This window comes from Cebus imitator, unplaced genomic scaffold (assembly GCF_001604975.1).
Source record: "Cebus imitator isolate Cc_AM_T3 unplaced genomic scaffold, Cebus_imitator-1.0 Scaffold211, whole genome shotgun sequence".
In the NCBI taxonomy this organism is placed as follows: Eukaryota; Metazoa; Chordata; class Mammalia; order Primates; family Cebidae; genus Cebus; species Cebus imitator.
Genome location: NW_016107526.1, coordinates 2,427,652 through 2,452,310, shown reverse-complemented (window position 1 = coordinate 2,452,310; position 24,659 = coordinate 2,427,652). Strand labels below are relative to the sequence as shown.

The following is a 24,659-nucleotide window of genomic DNA, read 5'->3' as shown; positions in this document are numbered from 1 at the left end:
GTAATCAACAGACCTACTAATTTGAAAGATGTCGAATAACAAACACCCCAGGTGCAAGTTTGTTTTTTTTTTTTTTTCCTCAGTGTGCAAACTAATTGATGTCTCCAATGACCTTGTGATTTACCACAGATTTTAAAAATTAAGAGTGAATAAAGTATTCTTCTTTTTAAAATAGCTTGTAAGTTTCCTTGGAAGCATCTCTTATAAGATTTTCTAATACTGCAGAAAAATAGAAGGATATGGACATATAGTTTTAAACCACTGTTCTGCAGACTTTTTTGGTGTCCTACATTCAACCCTTCTTCCTATTGAGGGATTTCCCCATTATTGATGGTACTGAGGGTGCACACTCTAGAAAGACACTCTAGAAGTGTCTTTCCATGTGGACAGTCTTTCTCCTCCTACTCCCTGCAACCAGGATGCTGCACATGACCAATGGGGTGTTCCTACCAGAGCTTGGAAGCTGAAGTGTTTGACCCAAGAGGAAGTAGAGTTAGGATTCATTTAGGGCAGGAGCATCCATCAGTGGTGTTGGCTAAGGCAGCATCCTGGCCAGCCTGTCTCAGCTATGTAGCTTGTGCATCCTCCTTGGTTCGTGTCCATTTTCCAATCCGCTTTCTCTCATTTCCCCATTTGATTGCAATGATTCATAACTTTCCAATGAATTATTCTACTTAATGAATATATCTAGAGCCACCTGCTCTTGCTTGCAAAAAAAAAAAAAAAAACCCTATTGATACATCTCCTCAATTACCGATTAATAACAGAACTAAGTCTATTCTTGGCAGTTATAAGCAAAATGAAGGGAAAAGCAAAAATTATAAATTACGTAATAAATCTGAACTACATTTAGACACGATTTGTACTTCCAGTCATGGCACAGTGGAAAATATAGTGGCCTTTGAATCAGAGGGATGTAAGTTCAAGCACTGACACTAGCACTTATTGCCTATGTGACCTTGAGCAAGACACTTAATCTTTGTAAGCCTTCATTTCCTCATCTATTACACAAGAATAAAAATATCACACAGGTATGTTCCAAGGACAACGTGAAATTATTTTGATCATGAAAGCACTTTTAAATCTTGAAGCTATTTTTGTCATTCTAGGCCAATAATATCTCTTCTATATAATCTCATTTTCTATGCAATCTACATTTATTACATATTTCCTAGTTTCTTTTTCAGATAAATCTGGGAGATGAAATACTTCTGGCTTCAAATTCTAGTTTTTAAAAGGACCTTATGTCATTACTTCCAATGTGAGCAATGCAGTTAAACTATGTTGTAAAGATGAGTAGATAGCTGTTTTTTTTTTTTTTTTTTTTCTCAATTTGAAAGCTACATTTACATTTGACCTGACTATCTCACTTTCCTAGTGACTGGTCTATGCACACAGAGCAGTTCAGACCACAGCTCCTTGGCCTGGTGATCCTTCAAAGATACCATTTGAACACTTTGGCTTCTACCAAAAAATAATGTGGTACATATTTTCCGGGTTTATTGATGTCACCTGGTATAGAATTCTTATCGAAGTCCCGAAATATAGAATTGGTATAGAAGTCCTGCCCATGGAGGTTTGTAAGTAGCCATAAATGAAAGTTTTCTGGCCATGTGATGCAGGAACACAATTAAGGATGGTTGTGAAAACTGAAGCAGAGATGTAGAGAATGGGAGATGACATGATGCTGGCACAGCAAGGATCCAGAATCTGGTCACTGGTCTTGTTGAAAGAGGAAGGGAGACAGACCTTCTTGGAGGCTATACTTGTTCAAATGGATCCCTTATCTATGCTAGTGGTTCTCAAACTTGTCTGCATATCAGAACCACCTGAAGGTACTTTAAAAATTCTGAAACCCAGGCCACGCCCCAGACCAAGTAAATTTCAATTTCTGAGGGGGACATCCAGACACTGGCATTTTTTTAGGCTCCCCAGGCGATTCCAACAGGCATCACAAGCTTGGGAACCACTGGTTCATATTGCTTTCATAACCTATTTATTTCAGTAAAGCCTGTGATATGAAACCAACAATATTTTAGAGTTTCTTTTCCCCAATTCCTGTACTTGCTCCTGGTTCTCTTGAGCCTGACAAAAAGACAAGATACATTCATTATATGAGGTGAGTATACTATATCATTTTGAAAACATTTCTAAAGGCCTAATCACTTTTATAACAGAAAAATACTTGCCTTAAGCCCAAAGTCATTTCTAGTGTAATTTCCTTTATTGGCAGCTTGTCACTTCTCTAAGGCATTCTTTCTGAAATGCAATATTCTATTTTTGGTGTCAGACCTTAGAGGGACTATTTTTAAACACTTGAAATAATTCTTTTTTTTGGTATTAAAATGGCAAAAAGTACATTTTTCTAATCAAAATGTAATCTCCCAAACTATTTTTATCAACCTATCCTAAATTGTTAAAGCTATAATCTGTACACTTTTATAATTATCTTTTTCTGGATTACAATAAAAATGTAATCAATGCTGCAAGTATTTTCGATTAAGGAATACTGGAATACATTGTAATAATAGTTGGCCTGTATTGAATACTTCTTATGTGCTTTAAGTTTTGCTTAGTGTTTTACCTGTATCATATCATTTAATTCTCATTGCAATCCAGTGAAATTGGTGCTGTTATTAACCTCCCATTTTTAGGGGTGAAAACTCAGGCTCGCAGGGGCTAATTCTCTGAAATCACATGTTAAGTAGCTGTCATATCGTGTGTGAGTGAATGAAAATTTATTGAACAATTGTGTGCTTAAATGTGACCTAATCTTTTTCACTGATGTCTCTTATTTTATCTTCTTAACCACCAATACAGCAGGCAAAAAATATCACAGGATGCTCTAGGGAAGAAAAACAGATCAAGAGCACTCTCTCCTGGCTCCCTGGCCTCTTGACTTTCTCACTTCTGCTTCCTTTCTCATTATTCTCTCCAATGAAATGAGGGCAGCCCCGCCAGGACCCAGAGCAAATACTGCAGGAGAAATGCCTTTTCCATCTTGTCCCTAGATCTTCGGTCTTCAAATCAGGAAGATGAACAAGTCTAAGGTTAGTACGTTTTTGTAGGTAACCTGGAGGACAAGTAAATTAGCCAGTTTTTGCATATATCTTCCTAATAAATATAAAAGCTAAAGCTCTACCTATTGAGATATAATTATTTTTGAGATTTTCTACAACTATATTTAAGACTGATATAAGGTTTGATATGTGTGGACAGATTTTTTCTCTCTTTTAATATTGACCACAGATTATTTAGAAAACACAGACATGTAAAAAAAATGAAAGTCATTAGGAAAGAAAAAGCTAAAGATTTTGGTGTATATCCTTACAATTATATACATATCTATATAATTTTTTTAATTTGGTGTCCAAAGTGAGGTCATAGAATAAAACTTTTATAATCTGTTTCACTTAGTGTTGTTTTAAATGTTTGCACTGTATTCTAGCAACTGAATATGTGTTATTTATTTAATTAATCCTCTATTGGATGTTTAGGATACTCCTCATTTTTTTTTTTTAACTATTATAAGCAATGCTGTAATGTACATACAAATTTTTGCAGCCTAAAGAAAACTTAGAAATGATATGAAAACCACAACCCAGAGTGTTCAGGGAATTGACCAAAATTACCCAGCTGAAAAGCTTGGCAGAAACTCTAAGTGGGGTCTTCTGAGTTTTCAGTCCTAACCTCTTTCCTCCACACCAGTAGTTCTCAATCCCTACTGCAGGTTCTCAAATCACCTGCTGAGATTTAAAAATATATCATGGCCTCGCTTCACCTCCAGACATTCTGAATTAATTGATCTAGGGTGGAGCCTAGGTAGCAGTACTTTAAAAAAAACTCCACGGGGGCTCTAATGTGCTGCAGGATTAGGAGCCACTGCTCTACACCAAGCAGCTGCTGTAATCAAGACTTCACCGAGAGCTGTTCTGGAACCCTCCCAACATTAGCTTCCGCAAGTTAAAGAGGGAATGGTATAATAGAGCCTCTCAAAACATCCTATAATTATTCTTTCTTGAGCTAACCAGACCCGAATATGTTACTCTGGTAACTTCTTGGTCCATTTTCCTGGGGCATTTGGTCTTGAAAGAGAAATTTCAAGTGTGTATTCAGGAGAATATATTGGAAGAGAAGTGCTGCTTCATGTAACTGCTCAGGTTTTAAGCGAGCTTTGAATGTTTGCTTTACAGCTGGTACAGGGGAAGGGCTGAAGAGCAAATGAGGAGCTGCAGCTTGAGGGAAATTGGAGTATCTCAGGCTTTTCCCATTTGTACTCTCAGCCACAGAGCCCTTTAGCATTAGCTCACACACAGATCTTCATGGCTCTGAGCCCCCACCTGCTTGGCTGCAGCTAGCCTCTTCAGGCATCTCCAGGAACCCCAGGGTCGAATTTCTGTAAAATACTGGTAGGTGTCTAAATGGTTCCATTAGTTGCTACTGGCATGGTAAGCTGGCCTGAGCATCTGCAGCCTCAGGCCCTAACTCTCCTACAGAGGTATCAATGGGACTAGCACTTGGCCATCGCTGCCATTCATTGTGCCTTTTTGGTTGCAGTGAAATTGGAAATAGGTTGTAAGCTGAGGGTAGGGGAAATGGTGCTCACTCACCATGTTTTCAGGCCAGAGATTGCGAGTTAGGAAAAGACTGCCTTCTGTGTTTTTCAGTTATTTAGACAAGTGTCAGGAGGCAAAATTAACTGGCCGGCAAAGCTCTAGGATTTAGCAATTCTGCAGTTCAATTCATACCCACAGGTTCCCGCCCCAGGGCCTGAGCTGAGAAGAGTTTGGGGCCATGATATACCCAGAGCACCACTCTCTCAGTGAAACTGGCCCAATTTTCCAACAAGCCAGGTGCCAACAGAATTGAAGCAAACTTACATTTGTACAATGAAACATAACTGCTGCCTGTTGACCAACTCCTTTTCCTTGCCCCTCCTGTTTTCCTTTCCAGCTATATAAATGCTTAATTTTAGTCAGGAATGGATTGGAGATCTGGCTCCTGTCTCTCTGGGTGACGACACCCGTAATATAATAAAGCCTTCTTCCCTTGTCAATACTCGTCGTCTCAGTGATTGGCTTTCTGTGTGCAGTGAGCAACAGGACCTAGTCTGGACCCTTGGTGTTCAGTAACATTAGAAACTACAGCAAAATGCTAAATTCCCTTCTCCCTTATGGTGGATTTGCTCCTGCGGACTTCCTGCTTTCCCTCCTGTGGTCTGGATGCTTCAGGTCTGTATAATACACCAGGACACCAATTGAAGATAAATGATAAAAATGGAGGAGATGGGTGTCCATTTACAAGTGATAGAAGAATCTGCTTGGTCCTAGCTCTGGTTACTCAGAAATTCCTTAATGATAAATAACAGGATGGCTAGAGAGGGACACCTGTGGGTAGTAGGCAAGCTCACGGGCTAGAAGTCAGGAAACCTGGCTGCTCATTCCAACTCAGTCACTCACAAGTTGTGTGACTGAGGCGAGTTACCTCACCTCTCAGGGCTTCAGTTTCCTCAAATTCATATTATCCTCATATGTAAAAGGAGGATAATAATTCCCAGCACATAGAGGTGTAGAAAGGATTAAATGACATAATATTGGTGGAAGCATATTATGTCTTGTAAAGCTGTAGAATATCCACTGATAGTAGGGTCCACCTATTCAGTAAAGGGTAAGTGTGCCTATCAGAGGTCTCTCAGGCTCCAAGATATCAAGGACTAGGATACAGCACCCCCTTAGCTCTAAAGTTGAAGTCTAAACAACAACAACAAAAACTCTGTAAGGGATTTCATGAGATACCGAGGAAGGAATACAGTACCAATAGCTATTCTTTTCATCATTCCTTGGCTTGGGTTGCTGAGCTAGGATGAAGATGTTCCCACATCAAGAACACCTCCTGTATCACTTGCTCTTTTCCATCTCCACCTCCATCACCAGTGTTTACATATACGGATCTGCTTGGGGGCATCTCTTTTTAACTCTGGAGGAAGGAGGAAGTTAAACTGGGTGGGAAAGAGACCTGGAGAAAGGCAGAGGATGACGGTGGGTTGAGTGGCATGTTTACCACCTGGACCCTAGAATAAACTCAAACCTTGATAAGATGGAGTAGAGGCAGAAGTGACAAGAAATACATGAACAGTTTATGCGTGGCACTCTCTCAAGCCCCAGGCCACTGCGTATGGCATAGAATTGGTGGGGAGGAAAACTCACATTTCAGTATATAACCCACCCACTCTGGGGACTGCGAGCTTTCAGAGCACCTCAAGACAAACCTCTCACCTGGATTTTTCAAATGATGTCAAGGAAGTTGTGCTAAGGAGTCTCGTGGGCAGTGGGCATGGACAAGGGACAGCTGAAGCAGGAGCAGGAGAGCAGGGTTGAAGTTGTCGTGTGATGCCTGTGGTTGCAGACTGATTGGTGGGCTCATATGCACTATCTCTTTGGGGACTAATAATGAAAATAATTTTTTTTGAGACAGAGTTATGTCTTTGGGGATTAATACAATAATAACAATTATTTTTTGAGATGGAGTCTCTGTCACCCAGGCTGGAGTGCAGTGGCACAATCTTGGCTCACTGCCACCTCAGCCTCCCAAGTTCAAGCAATTCTCCTGCCTTAGCCTCCTGAGTAAAGGGATTACAGGTGAGTGCCACAACACCTGGCTAATTTTTGTATTTTTAGTAGAGCCGGGGTCTCACCATCTCTGGTCTTGAACGCCTAACCTCATGATCTGCCTGCCTTGGCCTCTCAAAGTGCTGGGATTACAGGCGTGAGCACTGCGCCCAGCCAAAAAATAAAATTTTTAAAGAACAAGAAAGTGTAGGAGTTAGGGACTCAGTTGTCCTCAAAAGGCCCAGAAAATGCATTTGCATTTGCAATATAATAGTGATGTTTAAAATGTTGATGCTGAAATCTGTAACTAGAAGATACTACTGAGGAAAAAATTAAATTATCATAGAAATCCCAGATCTTAGAGTTTTAATGAACTTCTGAGTTAGTCATGATCCAGCTTCCCTTCAAATGCACAAATTTCTCCCCTAAACATCACTCCACAGGTAATACCTGTGTTTCTGGATCCCTAATGTCCTTCACCTTAATTCCATTTCACTTGACTACTTTATTGGAGGAGGGAGAGGAAAAGGCAAGAGAAAAATGGATGGGCTACATTAAATCTAGAGTCTTAGAATAGGGACAAATTAAGTTTTGGAAAGGAAATGTTTGATGTAGGTTCCACACTTGTAAGCAGAAAAAGCTGATCATAGAACACTGTGCTGGGAATTCAGAAATAGCTGTGTAGAAATGGCCATAACTCTATTGTGTAGATTGGCATTTGTCAATGTTTCCTATACAGTTTTCTTTTGCAGTTAAATCCTACCAGCTACTAAATCATATAAATAACAAGAAAGTAGGTTAAGAAGTTTTTTTCCCCTTAGGGTCTCATTTAGGTAAAATTAAATATGCATGCCCAATATTTAGCAGGCATGCAGACCTCAGACTCTGTTATATACCTGACAGACTATTTGTCTTGATCTTAATTATAATAAAGTTGATGGCTCCTGTTTGATATAAAAGAGAAATATGTGAGCCATATGATAATTTGCATTTGTCATCATGGCAAAAGAGAAGGTCTTTCAAGCAATTTGACTTCAGAACAAATTAACAAATATTATAATTTCTTTATGTTCGATTCCAGAAAGGTTTAACATGTTCCTAAGGCTAATTAAAAAGATTTGATCTTCATTAAGTAATAATTGAAAGCCAAAATATATTTCCTTTTTTCTGAATATTTGGCATTTTTATTTTAATTATGTGATAGGTATTGATAAGTTTTAGCACTCAACAATGTACCATTCTGAAAGCAACAAAGAAGGTGATAAAGATCACAGTTACTAATATAAACTCAAAGTGATAAAACACTCAGGCATTTCTTTAATTGTTCACATCCAACAATCCACAAATATTCTGAACAAACAAGCAGGTGTAATTAACAGAGGTAGACACTAATGGCTGAGAGCCACTTTTAGTCAGCAGACTTTTTCTGTGGGCCAACATACAAAAATCGTGATATTTCGCACATAAACTTGAATTCATAGATTCTCTTAAAAAAGAAGCCACAAAAAACAATGGCACACTGGGCCAATATTTCCCCATGGGAATCAGCAAACAGTGAAGCCTGGGCGGCAGCTGCCCGCTTCCCATCCAGGAGCACGTGCTGCTCCAACAGCATCACCCACCCTTGTCCACTTCACTTTTTCACTTCACCTACCCAGGGCCCTACTGAACCTGGGTTTGGAGACCTTGAATTGCACACTCCTTCCAATCACTAACCCTGCGACTGGGTAGTCCCTTTATTTTCCTTCAACTACATTCCTTTATCTCCTGGCAGTACCCACTCCTTAGTCAGCATAGTTCCCAAAGAACTGGTTCGGCCCTCCTTCCCCATTTTCTCTTTTCTTTTCCAGCTGAATCATTCTCCTTCCCTGCCTCTTTCCCCCTCACATCCCACAGAATTTCCTTCTCAGAAGATGGAGAATGCCTTTATAATGCTGACACGTGAGGCAAGACTTTCCCGGAATGAACTGTGTGATCACATATATCTTCTGGAAAGATTACACCTAAATAAATACCTGAACTCACCTCACATTTTCACGTTAGATCTGCAATGGCGCTGTGCGATAACTAATACTAAAATTTAGAGAACCAACCACTCTGAGTCTGAACAGATTTGGTAGCTTAAAACATTTCATCCTCAGAAAACAAAAGATTGAATCCATGAATATAGAAACAGTTGATATGGCTTGTTTTATGGAAGGAACATTTGCCAAGTGATTTTGCATTATGGTGCATGCTGTGGCCTAAAATAATCCTCATTATTCAATGACGGTACAGTACTCGAACAGATGCAGCCATTCGAGCTCAAACTTCAGATAGTAAGAAAATGTGACTTATGGTGGAAAGACATTCATGGGAGTCACCCAATTTGGAAGAGACAGCAATCTCCTTCAAATTGCATTCTTCCCTATGTAGAGACATTTTGGAAAGGGCTGAATTATGTTCCGATTCCTGACTCTGCTGACTGGCAGGGGCTGTCTCTCTGTGCACACGCACAGAAGGCTTTTCAAATGTCCACAGGTGACCACTCCACAGCTACACTCTTTCCAAATGATGAAAACTGGGACCTTTGGTCATCTGCTGTGGTCAGCTGAACTGACTCAGCTGGGAAAAGACCTTCCATTCAGCCTTCAGTAGGGCTAGTATTTCTCTCTTTCAGGCAGGGGACAGCTATACTCACTGGAACTAGATATTGCCAAATTATGGCCACAAAGAGATTCTGACCATTTATATTTGCCTCACCTAGCTCACTTGAGGATAGAGAATCTGTTGTAGTCCTCACAGGGAAGGTCTTTCTACACTGGCCACTGTTTTTGAGCAGGACCCAGATAAGGATTATCACAACTCCAAAACAAATAGATTTTTGTAAAAGTTAATAAAATGCTTGTAAGAACAGGAACAAGAGTCTGAAGGTGATTGTCTTTGACTTGCTTTCCAGTTACTTTTTACTCTGTGGAAATGTACCCATTTCCTCCCACCTACTTTTTGTTTCATCAGGATAGGACAGAATGGAGTAGAATCATTTATTAGAAAAAAAAAATACACGAAACCCAAAATGTTTGTGATGCACACCTCAAGAAACATTATGTGCTTATCATATATCAAGGACAATTTTAGCAACAAATTTCTATTTCTACCTAAATTTTTCCTACCTTAGCAATATTTTGATGAGGGTAAGGGAAGATGATTTATTCTTTAATTCTAAGATAAATAGGACTGTTCATGGTAATGAAAAAATAGGAATATAATATAAAAGATGAAAAATCAGAAAACATCTGTTTACTGACAATATCCAAAAGAGAAAACAGGCTGGGTGCAGTGGCTCACACCTGTAATCCCAGCACTTTCGGAGGCCAAGTTCAGGAGTTCAAGACCAGCCTGGCCAACATGGTAAAACCCCGTCTCTACTAAAAATACAAAAATTAGCCGGGCATGGTAGTACACAGCTGTGGTCCCAGCTATGCAGGCGGCTGAGGCAGGAGACTCCTTGAACCTGGGAGATGGAGGTTACAGTGAGCCAAGCTCACGCCACTGCACTCCAGATTGGGTGACAGAGCAAGACTCCATCTCAAAAAAGTAAATAAAAGAGAGAGAAAAATCCATCAAGTTTACAGATTTTCTCAGCTTAGTGAGTGGATGGCAAGACTGGAAATAAGAATTCCATGCCAAAATGGAACACTTCAAAATTAGACCCACTAAAGGAATAAAAGAGTCTAAAATTCAGAACCTGAAGCCCTAACAATCAGTCATTTTGACTGGAAACTAGAAATCTCACGAGGGAGGCAATTTAGATAATTACCGTGATGATTTTAAACGCCATTTGTGGGAGAACAGGAGCTCTTGTGGATTTATTGACAAGGGATTTCAGTATTTAAAAAGTAGTGTTTTTGAGGTTGGTCTGATAATCTCTCCCCAATCTCATTTCCTATGAGTTCTTTCCATCTTTTCTCCCAGCCTCAATGTTACTTTCTTAGGAGTGTTCCTATCACCCAGGGGGAGGCTGTATCTCCTTCAAACCCTCCAGCACTTTCTACCATTCCCCACCCTCACCCCCTGTGCTTTTTGGTGACCTGCAGTGGAGCTGGGTGGCCAATTCCACTGTGGTGTTGGGGTGTCCTGCCCCTGCTAACACGTCCTCCCCTTGGAAAAAGTAGGCTGATTCTTGAAAGACCCAGAATTCAGCCCACCCAGACCTGGGTCAGAGTCTGATCCCATAGGGTCGTGTCTAGGACTTACACACTCAAAAAACCAGGAAAGAAGGTGCCCCTAGATGAAGAGATGTGAGTAAATCTGGTATAGGAAAAGAAAGTCTGAAAAATTTGGGGTTCAGAGAAAAGTGCTGAGGCCTCAAGAATGCAGAGCCAAGATCCATTTACATTCCACTGGTGGCTGCAGTAAGACCATAATTTTGTTATTTTTTTCCTTTCTGCGTGTTTTCCTCCTCTTAGTAGCTGAGGAAACCTTAAAAACCCTCAAATCGGCTGATTGCTGGCTGAAGAGATCCTTGTTCTGAAGTGTGTCCAGGGGAAGAGAGGCTCTGAGTGGAAATAACACTTTGTGGCAGTAGAAAAGAAGGAAAGCAATCCTGTGGCCAGTCCGAGAAAGAGGGGTCTGTCAGGAAGCAGCCCAACATGCTGGTAAGAATAAAGACTCCCGCACCAGGGAGACGAGTGTTCAAACTCCAGCTCCACCAAACATCTTGACAAAATATCTCAACTTTTCAAAACCCCAGTTCATTACAAAATGGAGACTTAAAAAATACCTAACATTTTGGGTTCTCTAGAAAGCTTCCAAATAAGTCTTACCTAAAATCCAGAGACAGCTCTGGAGCCTCATTTGCTCTGGACAGGACCAACATCTTGGAACCATAAGGAAAAGTCAAAAGAATCACGAGGATCTCAGTCCTGACATTCTTGAGTTGGTGAATAGTCTCAGCTCCTACCCACCTACACAGTCAGCTCTATGATGAGACCACTATGTGAACAGGTTGGTCTCTGTTATTTGCAAGTACATGTGCTTCCCAGTCAACATACCAGCCTTTAAAAACAGTATATTCCCTGGTTGTAGGTAAATATTATTTCATATGAACTCATTTCATCATGAATATGATTTAATCATGAATCATATGTGCAAAAGGAACAGCACACAGTAGGCTCTTAGCACATTTAAATTCCTAGTTCTGTTTCCCTAGGTTCAAAACAGACAAATAGTGTCTCCTGAGGTTTACCTATATGGCAGGAGGCCTGTGGGTGCATAAATAAAAGAGAAAGGACACTGCTATTTGCTCTTCAAAGTTCAGCCCAAGTGACATCATTCTCTTTATGAAGTCATTTTCCCTGGCTACACCAAGTCAGGCAGAGCTGATGACTCTTCCTCTACTGTATCCTCTGCCTATTTCTATTGCAACATTGATTCCGCTGTTCTGCAATGATTTGTTTAGTGTCTATCTCTATACAGATGCTGAGTGATAAGTTCCTCAGGGGCAAGGGCCATGTTGATTCATCTTTACGCTTCTGGAGGCTAGCACAATGTCTGGCCCATAATATGTGTTCAATGTTTAATGAAAAGAACAAACAAACTAAGAGGAAAATGAGCAGGAAGGAAAGGTCGTTGCTGAGGAATCGACTTTTACTTCCTTCTCCCACTCCAGCACCCCTTTCCTCACTTCTCACATCCAAGCTCCTTACTCTTCCTATCTCTCCAGTCTTACTAGAGATCCTGCCCTAGCCTCAGGAAGCATGACTTTGGCTTATAGATTAGGAAATCTGTATTCTCAGCAGACAGCTGGTATGGAGAGAGATGTATGCAAATCAGATCATAAAACTTGCAGGTAGGGAAGTTACATGACACAGCCCTGGCCGCTGAGACATTCATGGAAGTTGCTGTGTGAGGTTTCTGAGAAACTCTTTTAAGAAGGGCCACACTTAATTGGCTTACGTCTGTGCCCTCTGCCCTTTCTACTTACCTGGAACATGGATACAGTTTCTGGAGCAGCAACATCCATCTTGGGATCTTGAGGAAAAGCCCCAGAGAACTACAGAAATCTCAGTTATGATGTTCTTCAATCATGAACGAATGTTTGCCATCCCTACCCCTTTGGGTGTTTAATTATGTGAGAAAAAGCCACCTTTATATGTTTACGTCACTGATGTCTGGCCTATGTTACTGGAAGCTGAAGACAATTCCAAACTGATAATGTGGTCTTCAAGGAACTTTACCCTTGCTGTTGCGCTGCCTGAAATGCTTTTCTCTAAAATTATCATAGGACTAGTCCCTTCTCAAAGTCAGATATCCAGTTAGAATGTTACCTTCCCAGAGGTACCTTTCTGACCACCCTATCAGAAGATAACTACCCACACAGCATATATCATTCCTTAACAATAGCATCTTCCTTTATTTTCCACATGGCATTTATCACTACCTGAAAATCTCTCTTTTGTTTGTTTCTTCTCAATTACCACCCCCTCCCCCGCCGCCACCACCACACACACCATGAATACAAGGACTTTATTTTGTTCAAAGCTGTTGTATCTACTGCACCTAGAAGAGTACTATGAATAGATCCCCAGAAGGAAAGATGACTTCTGGAGTTTGACATGAATGTTATTTTCCCATAGAAAATACTGTTATATATGATGAAAAGGTTTATAATTTAGGAAATTGTGGGTTAAATACTGTTTATGACCTAAGTACTATGTATAACATTGTTTATATGGGATAATGAGTTCCAAGTCCAATTTCCCTTAATGAGCTCATTATGATCATGACCATAGATCATTTTGCAGTTTATTCCCATCTCCAGAAAACCCTTCCTGCTTCCTTGAGTTGTCTAGCTGCTTCTCACCTTTTATTCATAACAGTTTGTCAGATTTTAACTCCTTGACGGTATTTTTTCTTTAATTTATTTACAGGAGGCTTAAAAATTGTTTTTAAAGAGTCCCACTCCATCTCAGGTAGATTTTTAAAAAATTGATATCTTGAGTGCCACTACCTATACTCCTCGCAGGCTCTATCCCATTTCACATCCTGTCTTGTGAAAATTATACTTAAGTCGTTTCAAAGGCACCTCGCCTGACTTCCTGCCCTCTCAGTGGTTTCTGAACTTCAGATCTTTTTCACGAGTTCATTTAAAAGCAGCAAAATCCTTTTCTCAATCCTTTCTGGACCCTTTCCTCTGTTCTGGTTTTTACTGTGAGGAGCATGGTGAACTATAATGAGAGTACAGGTAGGACCTTGACATGCAGGGGAGTGAATTTTTTCGTTTACTGGCTAAGGAGAATGGATTTACATATACAAACCATATATGTAGACTAATAGGATAGGATCACTCTGTTACACACAATTAAGGAATAAAACGTAGACCAGTTTGAGGAAGTGGAATGTTTAAAAGTTAAGTGGTAAAAATTCCAGGAATATAGGTTGGATACTGTGACAGAAATAGTTAGTTGTTTCCCAATATCCATTCTTTTCCTTTTCATTAGTAATGAAGGCCTTTTTATTTAAGGTGGCAATGAAAAAAAGACTATATTTCCCAGTCTCTCTTGCAATTAGGTGTGACCATATGGTACAGTTCTGGAAGTTTTGTTTGAAACTGATTAAGGCGAGGTGACCCGTCTAGACATGGTAGCCTTTTGCCCTTCCTCTTTTCTTCCTTCTTCTATGCTGGAACATGAAGTGATGGCTGGGCTTCTGTGCTCCTCCTGCCTCATAAAGCGAGGTTGAGGATAGAAGCCATAAACAAAGAATGGGCAGCAGAAGCATGTGATCTCATGGAGCTACTGTACCAGTTTCAAATTGTCCAACTTAGGACTTTTTTTTTTTTTTTTTTTTTTTTTTTTTTTTTTTTTTTTTTTTTTTTTTTTTTTTTCGAATAAGCTCTGGTGTCTTTAAGCAATTGCTACTTTGAATTTTCTGTTAAATATAGCCAAGTATAATCCTTTTTGACACAGATGCTCACTTGGGAAGCTTTTAAAAATACCCCAATGCCCAGGCAGCATCTCAGACCAATTAAATCACAAACTCTAGGGTTGGAATTCCAGCATCAGCAAATTTTTAAAGCTTCCTAGGTGATTCCCATGTGCAGCCCCGGTTGAGAATCGCTGTTCTAGGCAGATAGGTCTCATATGTTGCATGTTCAACAATCTCCCTCAGGATGCGGTGGTGCTTGTTAAAAATTTGTATTTCCTATCCTTATCTCCCCAGAGATTTTGGTTCTTCAGGTCTGAGGATATCCCACCCAGGTGATTCTGACACAAGAAATCTAGGGATCAAATTTAAAGGTATGCTGCTTTAGGCAATAGGAAATTTTTGGAAGTTTTAAAGCAAAGAAGTGACAAGATCAGAGGAGTGTTTTAGGAGGAGGATTAGCCTGGATCTAGTGAATAAATTGAAGAGAAGAGGTAAGAGATTGAACTCAAGGAGACCGACTGGGAGGCACTGCAAGAGCTTATGGCCTGCGGGGATACATTTATGAACTAAGAGGTGGCCACAGAAATGGGAAAAAAAAGAAGGGACACAATAGACACTGAAAAAGATAAAACACTACAGGACTTGGTTACTTACGAGATTGGAGGGGGGTTGGGGGGGCTCTTCAAGATATTCTCAGCTACTGAAGAATACTCGAAGGCTTTGGCTTCTTCTGGGTTAGTATATATTTCCCCCTAGTGCTCAAACTCAGATTGGTATAGATTATTAGTTTGCCACAAATCTACAGCTGCAAATGTTAAATTGACTTTTGTTAACCTGATTGTATTTAGAGTCTTCCATTAGGTTGAAAACATTTATTTAGGTTGAGAGCCGCGAGTCACACCTATAATCCCAGCACTTTGGGAGGCTGAGGTGGGAGTGTTGTTTGAGGCCAGGAGTTCAGGACTAGCTTTGTCAACGTGGCAAGACTTCAGTCTCCGTAATAATTTTTTAAAAAAATTAGCTGTGTCAGGTGGTGCATGCATATAGTCCCAGCTACTTAGGAGGCTAAGGCATGAGGATTGCTTGAGCCCAGGAGTTCAAGACCAGCCTAGGCAACAGAGTGAGACCCCATCTCTAAAAATAAATAAAAATAACTCGCTAAATCATTTCTATTTAAAGGCTCAGATACTTTAAACTAACAAGAGTCAATCTCACAAATAAGTTTACTCTGTGTGTGTATTATATATGTATATACATGTATGCATATAGACAAGTAATTAAATATTTTTCATGAAGTTTTACCTTTTTAATGTCATGTCTTGTAAAGCAAAGGAAATAAATAAACAGGCAGTATTGATACAGCTCTGGAGCCGTGCTTTGTATAGGTATCTTTCTGGGATAAGACATAACTAAACTCTCAAGGCCTAGAAGTTTAAAGAACAGTTTGAAAAGGTGATCTCAATGGTAAATGATTACTTAACTATTCAGTATAAGGCCACTACGCTGAGAGATGTTATGGTAATATTTTATCAAATAATCTAAATTAAACATAATTACTTTATGAGTAATTCTAAGATACATATTGCCTGCTGATTTGCTGTAATAATGAACACCAATGCCTTGGAAATTGCTCTTAGGTATGCTCTTCAAGTCCTCTGTTACTTAAAAACCAACATGTTGGTTTTAGAGTTACAAAACAGAAAAAAAAATAGTTAAATGTAATAGAAATGTAATAAGATGTAAACTAATCTAATCTCTCAATTCTTGCTAAAGTCTGTACCAAGACACAGTTTCTTTTAGAATAGATTTTAAAATACCAAGTAAACTTAATGAACAGAGAAGACAAATATATCATCACTGAGCTTACCACTCAGGGTGCAAAGATGAATGAAACAGCCTTGCTCTCTTGCAGCTCAGGGTATACATAATAAAGTGACAATGAATTTTTCCAAAGTTAGTTTTAGATTTAATTTTTCTCTCTAATTGGAATATCTATTAAGAAGACTCTAACAAGGTGAAAGTCATTAAATCTGTTCAAAACATAGAAAGGCTAAACTTCAATAGGCAATGGGAGAACACTTGTCTAGATGCCATATCACATTTAGTTGAGTTGCTAATAATAGCACTCTTCTTTAATCTAGTGTGAGTCAGAACCTTGTCACTTGCTCCAGAGTATGCTTATGGTCCTTAAGAACAGTATTAGCACCATTGAGGGGCCATCACCTGCTTAATTCTCTCATGAGCACTAGGGAAAGTGAATACCCCCTGTGTGGGTGTGGGTTGTCGGATGCCTCACCAGCTCTCCCTCGTATTCTCTCTTATAGCTGGGCTTTGGTTCATCTTTATAATATAATTAAATTGGTTAGAGAAAAGTGCTAACTGTGTTAGAGACTCAGTATCATTGTGAACAATCCATTTCATACAGAAAACATTTGGTTCCACTGTCACAAACTCTACCCTTATATGAGTTATGATCTTGCAGATGATTAAACATTGGGCCTGAGGATGCCTTTCTATGAAAGTGTGGAGAGATTATATAGAAAGCCCTAGGCAAAAACCCCACCTCCAGTTTGGGCAAAACAACCCAAAGTGTGTATTTAGCTGCAGATAGGTCAAGGAAATTTGTTCTGGATTAAATCGTGTCCCCCTTTCCCCCAGTAAATTCACATGTTGAAGTCCTAACCCCTCAGTACCTCAGAATGTGACCTTTTTTTGGAGCTAGGGTCATTGCAGTTGTAAATAATTAAGTTAGGATGAGGTCATACTGGGGTAGAATTGGCCCCTAATTCAATATGACTGGTGTCCTTGTATAAAAGGGGAAATTTGAGCATGGGTGCACACACAAGGAAAATGCCCTGTGAAGTGGAAGGCAGAGATGCTTCATCAAACCAAAGAGTATGAAAGACGGTCAGCAAGCCAGCAGAAAGCAGAGAAGAAGCACGGAGCAGATGCTTCCTCTCAGCCCTCAGAGGGAACCAACCTTGCCGACACCTTGACCTTAAACTTCCGGCCTCCAGAACTGTGAGACAATAAATTTCTTTTGTTTAAGCCACTCCATTTGTGGCACTTTGTTATGACAGCCTTAGCAAACTAATACTGAATTGTTCTTCCATCGTTATCTTTATGGATAGTATATGTTTTTGGTAGAGACGTAACTTGCCTTTCACTATTTGACCAGTGAGAGCTAAACATTTTAAAGCAAAACACCTTTAACAGGAAGAGAAAAGAAAAGACAGAGTGGGTGGCCTGGCATGCCTGCCAACCACAGGTTCCTTTTACTAACGGCAGAGGCTGTCACTGCCCACATAAGGCCTCCTCCACCGCGCGGATCGCAGAAAGCTGAGAGCTGCTTCCTTGGTCACCAAGCTCTTCCATACTCTATCACTACATAGCATTGCTGCTGGCTCAGCCAAAGTGTTGAAAGGACTATTACTAAGCTGCAATTCTTTATTCTTCCTTACCCCACTCTCTCACCTCCCAATTTCCTAGCCAACAGAACAGGGGTAGGAAAAAGAAACCAACTAGAAGTGCAACTGAAAAAAAAACAGGGCAAAAAAAAATAAATACAAATAAAAATAAAACAGACTGTACCCCACCCCCGAAAAAAGGTGAGAGGAGAAGGAAGAGAAGGTGAGGAGGAAAGAACATGAGGAATGAGAAGACGAAAAGGAGAGAAACATAGGTCTGGTTGGTCAGAAAAATCATTGCTGGGGGGAAAAACCTGAAATCTGTGATTATGGACCTCTAGGATGGTCATTACATTGCCCTAGAAAGCCAACAGGAAATTAAGATTCTATGTTTGGATCTCAATAAATTATTTCTGGAATTCAATCATCAAACTTCCTGCATGATATTTATTTTTTCATAGCTCAGTTCTGTAAACAAGGTCCACATGATTCTCTATGAATTAATGTAGAATAATGGAATGAGGAAGCCAGGCGATTCAGAAGTCCTTTAATTTAAGACTATAATTTTGACATGCAGGGAATTTAACAGACGTATCCAATGTCATATAGCCTATACCAGAACTACGCCAAAAGATTTTGTAAATATTAGTTGGTATATGAAAAATCTAGGCTGATTTATATAAAAAATTTCTAAAGATAACTACTTTTGAAGCTTCATATCTCCATGTAATTTTTATGGTATCCCGGAACAGGCTTTCTGATAGCCATCTGGGAAACTTCAACCTAGAAAATGTCCCAGAGTATAAGAAACCAAGGTAAACAAAGATTTATTCCAGTTCAAATATTTATTTGGAAGATATTTGATGGATTAACATTTTTTATATAAATGTATCTCAACAATTTGCATTTTTAAATGTCTCATCATATTAACACTAACCTGTGCTTAATAGCATTTACTATATGCTTGCAGTCTCCTAAGTACTTGATCCTCACCATGCTATATACTCCAGTCCCATTACTCATTAACTCCATTTTGCTGTTGAGGAAACTGAGGCAGAGAGGAAGAGACAGTATCTTTGCCTGACTTCATACTACATGTGAATAGCAGCACCGTCAGACTGCCAGTCTGGACCGAAAGTCTACTTACTTAACCACTGTACCAGAGTACCACTCACCACTCTGTGAATCAATCTGCCTACAAATTCACACCTGTCCTTAGCAAGTGGTCTAATCTGATTTAGAATCAGTGCTCTTTCCCATCACACTGTACTGTCTCTCACATTGTCATACTTAAACTTAAGATCTGGAGTAAATCCTTCTACATTTTGATTCTCTTGAGCAGCCATTAACCAAAAGCAGCAGTGTGAGAAAGATTCAGTCCAACACAGACACCACAGAAGCACAGAAGCAGAAAGGGAATCCTGACCACCAGCCCCCCAGCCATAGCAGTAATTCCCGAGGTGCGCTGGAGGATGTTGGCTCCTGGGGCCACGCTTATCTTGTGTACTGTGCTTGTCTCTCCTCATTCTCAGGTGTGGTTGATGGAATAGGTACTAGACCAGGGAACAGGAGACCCAGGTTACAGTCTTAGAGCAGCCTCTGACTGGCAGTGCCGTTGACAGGCTGGACATGTGGTCCCTGCTTCACGTACCTAGCTCACTTCACTCTCTCAACTGACCTGTGAGTGGGCATGACCCTAGTTTACAGATGAAGGAATTGTGACTCAGAGAGTTAAGCATTCCATCAAGGTCATAAAAGATGATACTCAGTCCCAGTCTGTCTGACTCTAAAATCTTCACGTATTCTTTGTCAAGTTCCCTTGAAAGTCACTTAAATCCTCTGAATCTCAGACTCCTTAAATATAAAGTACCATGGAGCCCTAGGGATTCTTTGAAGTGTCTCAGAAGTCACTTTGGGTAGGAAGTCCAAAAGGCAGGACCTGGCCCACTCCTTATATGCACGTGGACACACACACACACCCCAAGCAGTGCAGAATAATGCCACTGTGGCCATCTTTATAAATGTGGCTTTCTACATTCAGATTGAAGGGAGGATTTACTGCTAAAAACTTTGAGGCCCATTCTTTCCCATTCTTGCCCATTCGTGATCTTTAAGGCCCCTCTTAGCTTTAATGTCTGGGAGAGGATCAGTGTTGTAAAGGTATCATAACTTTAGTAAATCAAGCCAGTCAGAGGAGACTTTGTATTCCTCTGACTGGGTCATCCAGAATGCAGATATCTGGTGCCTTTGAAAGAAAAAAGGCTGTGCCTGAACTCTGCTGATATAACCATAATCTGAGAAAGTGTGTTGATTGCATTTGTAAAGATGGCCTTCTGATACAGCGCCAGTTAGAAAAAACACAGCCTGTTTTCCTCTCTTGTGAGCTCCACCATTCCTTAAGGGCTTCAGTTGGTCAGGCATGAAAGGTATGCAGCATTAGTAGCTTGTTTAATGCTAACTCCTTGTTTTCCCTCTTCCTCTCTATCTTGACTCATCGTATTTTTACCCTGTCCACCTTCAATACTGTTTACTTTCTGTGGCCCCAAACCCAGCTGGCAGACCAGGAAGTGAGGGTCTGTACTGGTAGAAAATAAATAAATTCACTTACTCCCTCAAGTCCTGCCTTTCCCACACATGTATTCCTACACAGAGCAAAGCATTGGTGCTTAAACAATAGCCATGAGGCAGGTGTCTTGATGAATGCGTGGGGAGCCAAGTGTGACTTTTCCTCACCCTATAGCTCATACCCCTTCATTAAAACCTTCATATGCAGAAAATAATAAAGTAGACAAAAAAAAAAAAACAAGTGTTAATCATGGTGATGGTGATAATACCTTTCTAAAAAAACAATTATTGAGTTATACTTTATATGCCATACAATTCACTCCTCATTAGTGTACAATGCAATGACTTTTAGTAAATATGCAGTGTTGTACAACCATCACCACAGTCTAATTCTGGAACATTTCCGTCATCCCAAAAAGATTCCTCAAGCTCATCTGTAGTCTCTACCTGCTCTCACCTCCAGTCCTAGGTAACCACGAATCTACTTTCTATCTCTATAGATTTGTTTTTTCTGGGCATTTCACATGAACAGAATCATATGATACGTGGTATTTTTTAACTGGCTTCTTTCAGTTAGCATACTCTTTTTAAGGTTCATTCATATTTTAACATGTATCCTTTATACATAACACCTTTTGAATGGCAGCATTATATAGAGGAAAAAGCATGAGTATCAGAAGCACGCAAACATGGGGTAGAATCAAAGTCGTGTCACTTCTTAGCTGTGTGACTTTGGGCAAGTTCCTCAATCTCTCTAAACCTATTTGTAGAAGAAGAATAATAATCCCTCCCTCGGCTGAAAGGAAATAGCTGGATTGTGATGACAAATAGTGGGCGCCCAAGAAATCCAGTTCTCTCTAAATTTTGCCAAAAACCTTTGCTTTTCTCATCCCTGCTTCAAACTTTAAAGTGACTCCTACAGCCTCCCTCCCAGCCTTCACATCAAGCTTGAAACAAGAGCCCACATAACAAGCCATATCAGAAACGGATTCCGCCAAAGGGAATCACATCCTTCATTAATGGAGCCCAGATGGTGAGGAACTAAAGGGATTTCCTTCAATTATATTGCTGTCATTTTTTATAAAGAATGTTAAATTGCATTTAATTATTATTGTAAGGAAGGAAAGGTGTCAAATTCTATCCTAGAATATTTTATGGAGTCGGCTTTCCTTTCGCAAGGATCTAGTAACACCTTATTTTCCCACTAATTCTTATACAACTGCCCCCATTAACATCAACCCTTAGATAACATGTAAGCAAGTAGCAAAGAGCTAAAAACACCAGAGTAAATAACATCCACCTCAAGCCAGGTGCCATGGTGCATTCTCGTAGTCCCAGCTACTCTGGAGGCTGAGGCAGGCGGATTGCTTGAGTACAAGGGTTTAAGACCAGACAGGGTAACAGAGCTAGCACACCTCTCAAAGAAAAAAAAAATCCACTGGAAATCCTCCAAACTCAACTTTTAGCCAATAGTTTCAGACCCTTTCTTTCCTGAACCTTTAGAAGACCTTGAATTTCGTGTGTGTAGCAAAATAGACTGAATCAAATTCCTTGTTCATTTCTCTAGCCCACCTTCTCTGATTAGAACATGTTCTCATTTTGAGTCCCAACTCAAAGGGATTCTAAATGCAATCCCAACCTATACTGCAGGACGTAAGGTTTACAGAGATGCGACTCCTTAGCCTTGAGAGAGAATTTCCTGTCCTAAATCTGCTTTTCCTTCTGAATTATTGTTTCTCTGTACCTTTAAATTTACCAGTGTTCCTTCACATTTCTGATTTTTCCCCCTCTCTCTCTCCTTGTCTGGGATTTATCACAGTTACATTTCTTCCCCAAACTCCTGAACCACTTAATTCCCCCTCCTTTTTGGAGAATTAAGTGGTTCAGACTTTTACAGATTTACTTCTTGTTAAGAACAGTATAAGAGTTAAAACAGGAAAGGATAACCTCTCAATATTTTTACCAAAAAAAATAGGGTTATAACATATTTTGTTTATCCCTCTCTTCAAGGAGATGATTATAGTGTATCATTTTTCATGATATAAAATGCCTGTGGTCAAATGTAAACTAATTATTAAGAGAGGCAACATATAATAGTCACTATACATATTATTGGAATTAAAGATGGCAAAGAGTGATTCTTTCAAATAGGTAAATTAGATATAATTCCTACAGGTGATCAATTTGTAACATTATCAGGTGAGCAACTGATGTGAACTTCTACTCTGATGAAGTTATACTCACATAGATAAATAGATAAAGGCTATCTTCAGACTGAATCAAGCACTTAAATTAATGTATCAATGTATTTGTATAAGGATTCCTGTGTTTCTTTGCTCTAAGTACTTATCTTGAAAATAGGAACTGTTAACAAAAGCCATGGCTAACTTTTTTCCTCAATATTAAGAGGTGAAAGAAGGGGTAGGTAGCGTCCCAAGAGAGCAGTTTTCACATACTGAATTATCTCCTAATTCAGGCTTGAAAAACCATAAATCTGATGAAAATAAATAAAAATTTGGGGTACAATGTCAGCTTAGGTTTACTGAGATTTGTGAATTTCCCTAATCTTTAAAAACTGTTCTTTTGCTAAAACTTACCCCTTCATATCACCACAGTGAAGAGAGTAATTTATATCCAAGACCTTATTTTAGGGATTTTATTTTAGGCGGTATCATAGGAATTTATCTCATGGTATAAATAGTTTAGTAAATCTGGGATTTAGTAAAGATTTTTTTCTCTACAGCACAGGCCGTTTGTTCAGTAGCAGATGACAAAATAATCTTGAGGCATGATGATTTAACTTCAGTTTGATACCCAACCATCCACCCCAAATCTTATGCTCCAAATTCCAGTATGTGGCCAGCATATTGAAAATTAAGTTTTAAACAAATCACTTGATCCATATCTTCTAAATATATATACATATATACAAGAATCACTCAGCCTTCAAATTATAGCTTGGCCTATAGTTTGTGTATAGCTCTCTAGAGAATTTCGATCTCAAGGTTAAAATCTCAAATATGTGGAGATCATCTCTGAGGACTTGGCCACCATAAAATTCTGTCAGCATCCATGCATCATGTATATGAATTACCAAATAATGCCGAGTCTCCTACCCTGAGATGGCAGCCAGTTTTTGGTGTGCCTGACGGGCCATTTCACAGCCTTTGGTTCTTGTCTTGTGCATTTCCGCCCGGAGTGAGGGGCAGCTGACCGAGACATCCCCAATAGAAATGACCAGCTCTCGGTACAGGGCCACTTGTGTGTTGAACTCTTGGACAAGCTGAAAAAGAAGTGAGGTTTTTTTTTTTTTCACCAAACATTTCTCATAAGAAAGTTTCCCATTTCGGAGTACATAAACAGGGACCTTCACGGACCCCTGAGTCAGCTCCCCAGATCTCCAGCTAAGGAGCCTAGGAATTGTTTAAACCAGAAGGCACCAAGATTTTAAGTCTCTTTGTCAAAGGCAAGTGTTTATTTTCATAGGCAAGCCTGGCCATGGAAGCTCTATTTCCAGACCTGCTTACCCTCGCCCTTCCAGACTCAGTTTCTGAAGAGCAAGAGAGCATATTTGGAGCGCTACCGTGCCACTCCCAGGTCAACAGAGAATGATGCTGGGGACTCCGGCATAGACGCTCCCCTCTGATACTGCTAGGATGTGGCTTTTAAGTTGCACGGTGGGAGGGGCGGGGGAGACCACAGGTAGGGTGTAATAGGCAAACCACTATTGCTGGGCCACTGAACCTCTCAGCCAGACGGCCTGACGGGAAGACCAGCTACAGGCTCTGCGCTGGAACCTTCGACCCCTCCGCAGCGCCCTGTGCGCGCTGTATTTGGGTTTGTTGCTACTCTCTCCCCAGGAAGCAGAATCCCCACCTCCTCATCCCTCCCTCCCCTGTGAGCGAGCCAGTTCACTGTGTCTTTCGCATCCATCCACCATTCTTCGAGGGGGTAGAGGCACAGCCCACAGCCGCTGATCCCCAAGACCCTTGTTGTGACACTTCTCTCTGCAGGGCCCTTACGACCGGGGTGTCACCCCGAATTTGGGGGACTGCAGATTTAAAAATAGTGCATGTGCCACGTGATCGGCATTGAGAAGCTGAGGGTGGGGGAGTGGCTGGCACTCAAGCAAATGATTAACATACAGGACTCCCCCCACCCCCTCTCAAAA

At 40.2% G+C, this 24,659-nt stretch overlaps 1 protein-coding gene across 2 annotated transcripts in view; it reads right to left on the bottom strand.

Annotated features, from left to right (window-relative positions):
* LOC108317878 (regulator of G protein signaling 7 binding protein) overlaps positions 1 to 24,659 on the bottom strand; it is a 110,331-nt gene that overhangs the window by 84,487 nt on the left and 1,185 nt on the right. For both annotated transcript variants that reach the window (XM_017548583.2, XM_017548582.2), the window contains exon 2: positions 23,605 to 23,771. In XM_017548583.2, coding sequence (XP_017404072.1) covers positions 23,605 to 23,771 — 167 coding nt within the window. The remainder of the gene's footprint in view (positions 1 to 23,604; positions 23,772 to 24,659) is intronic.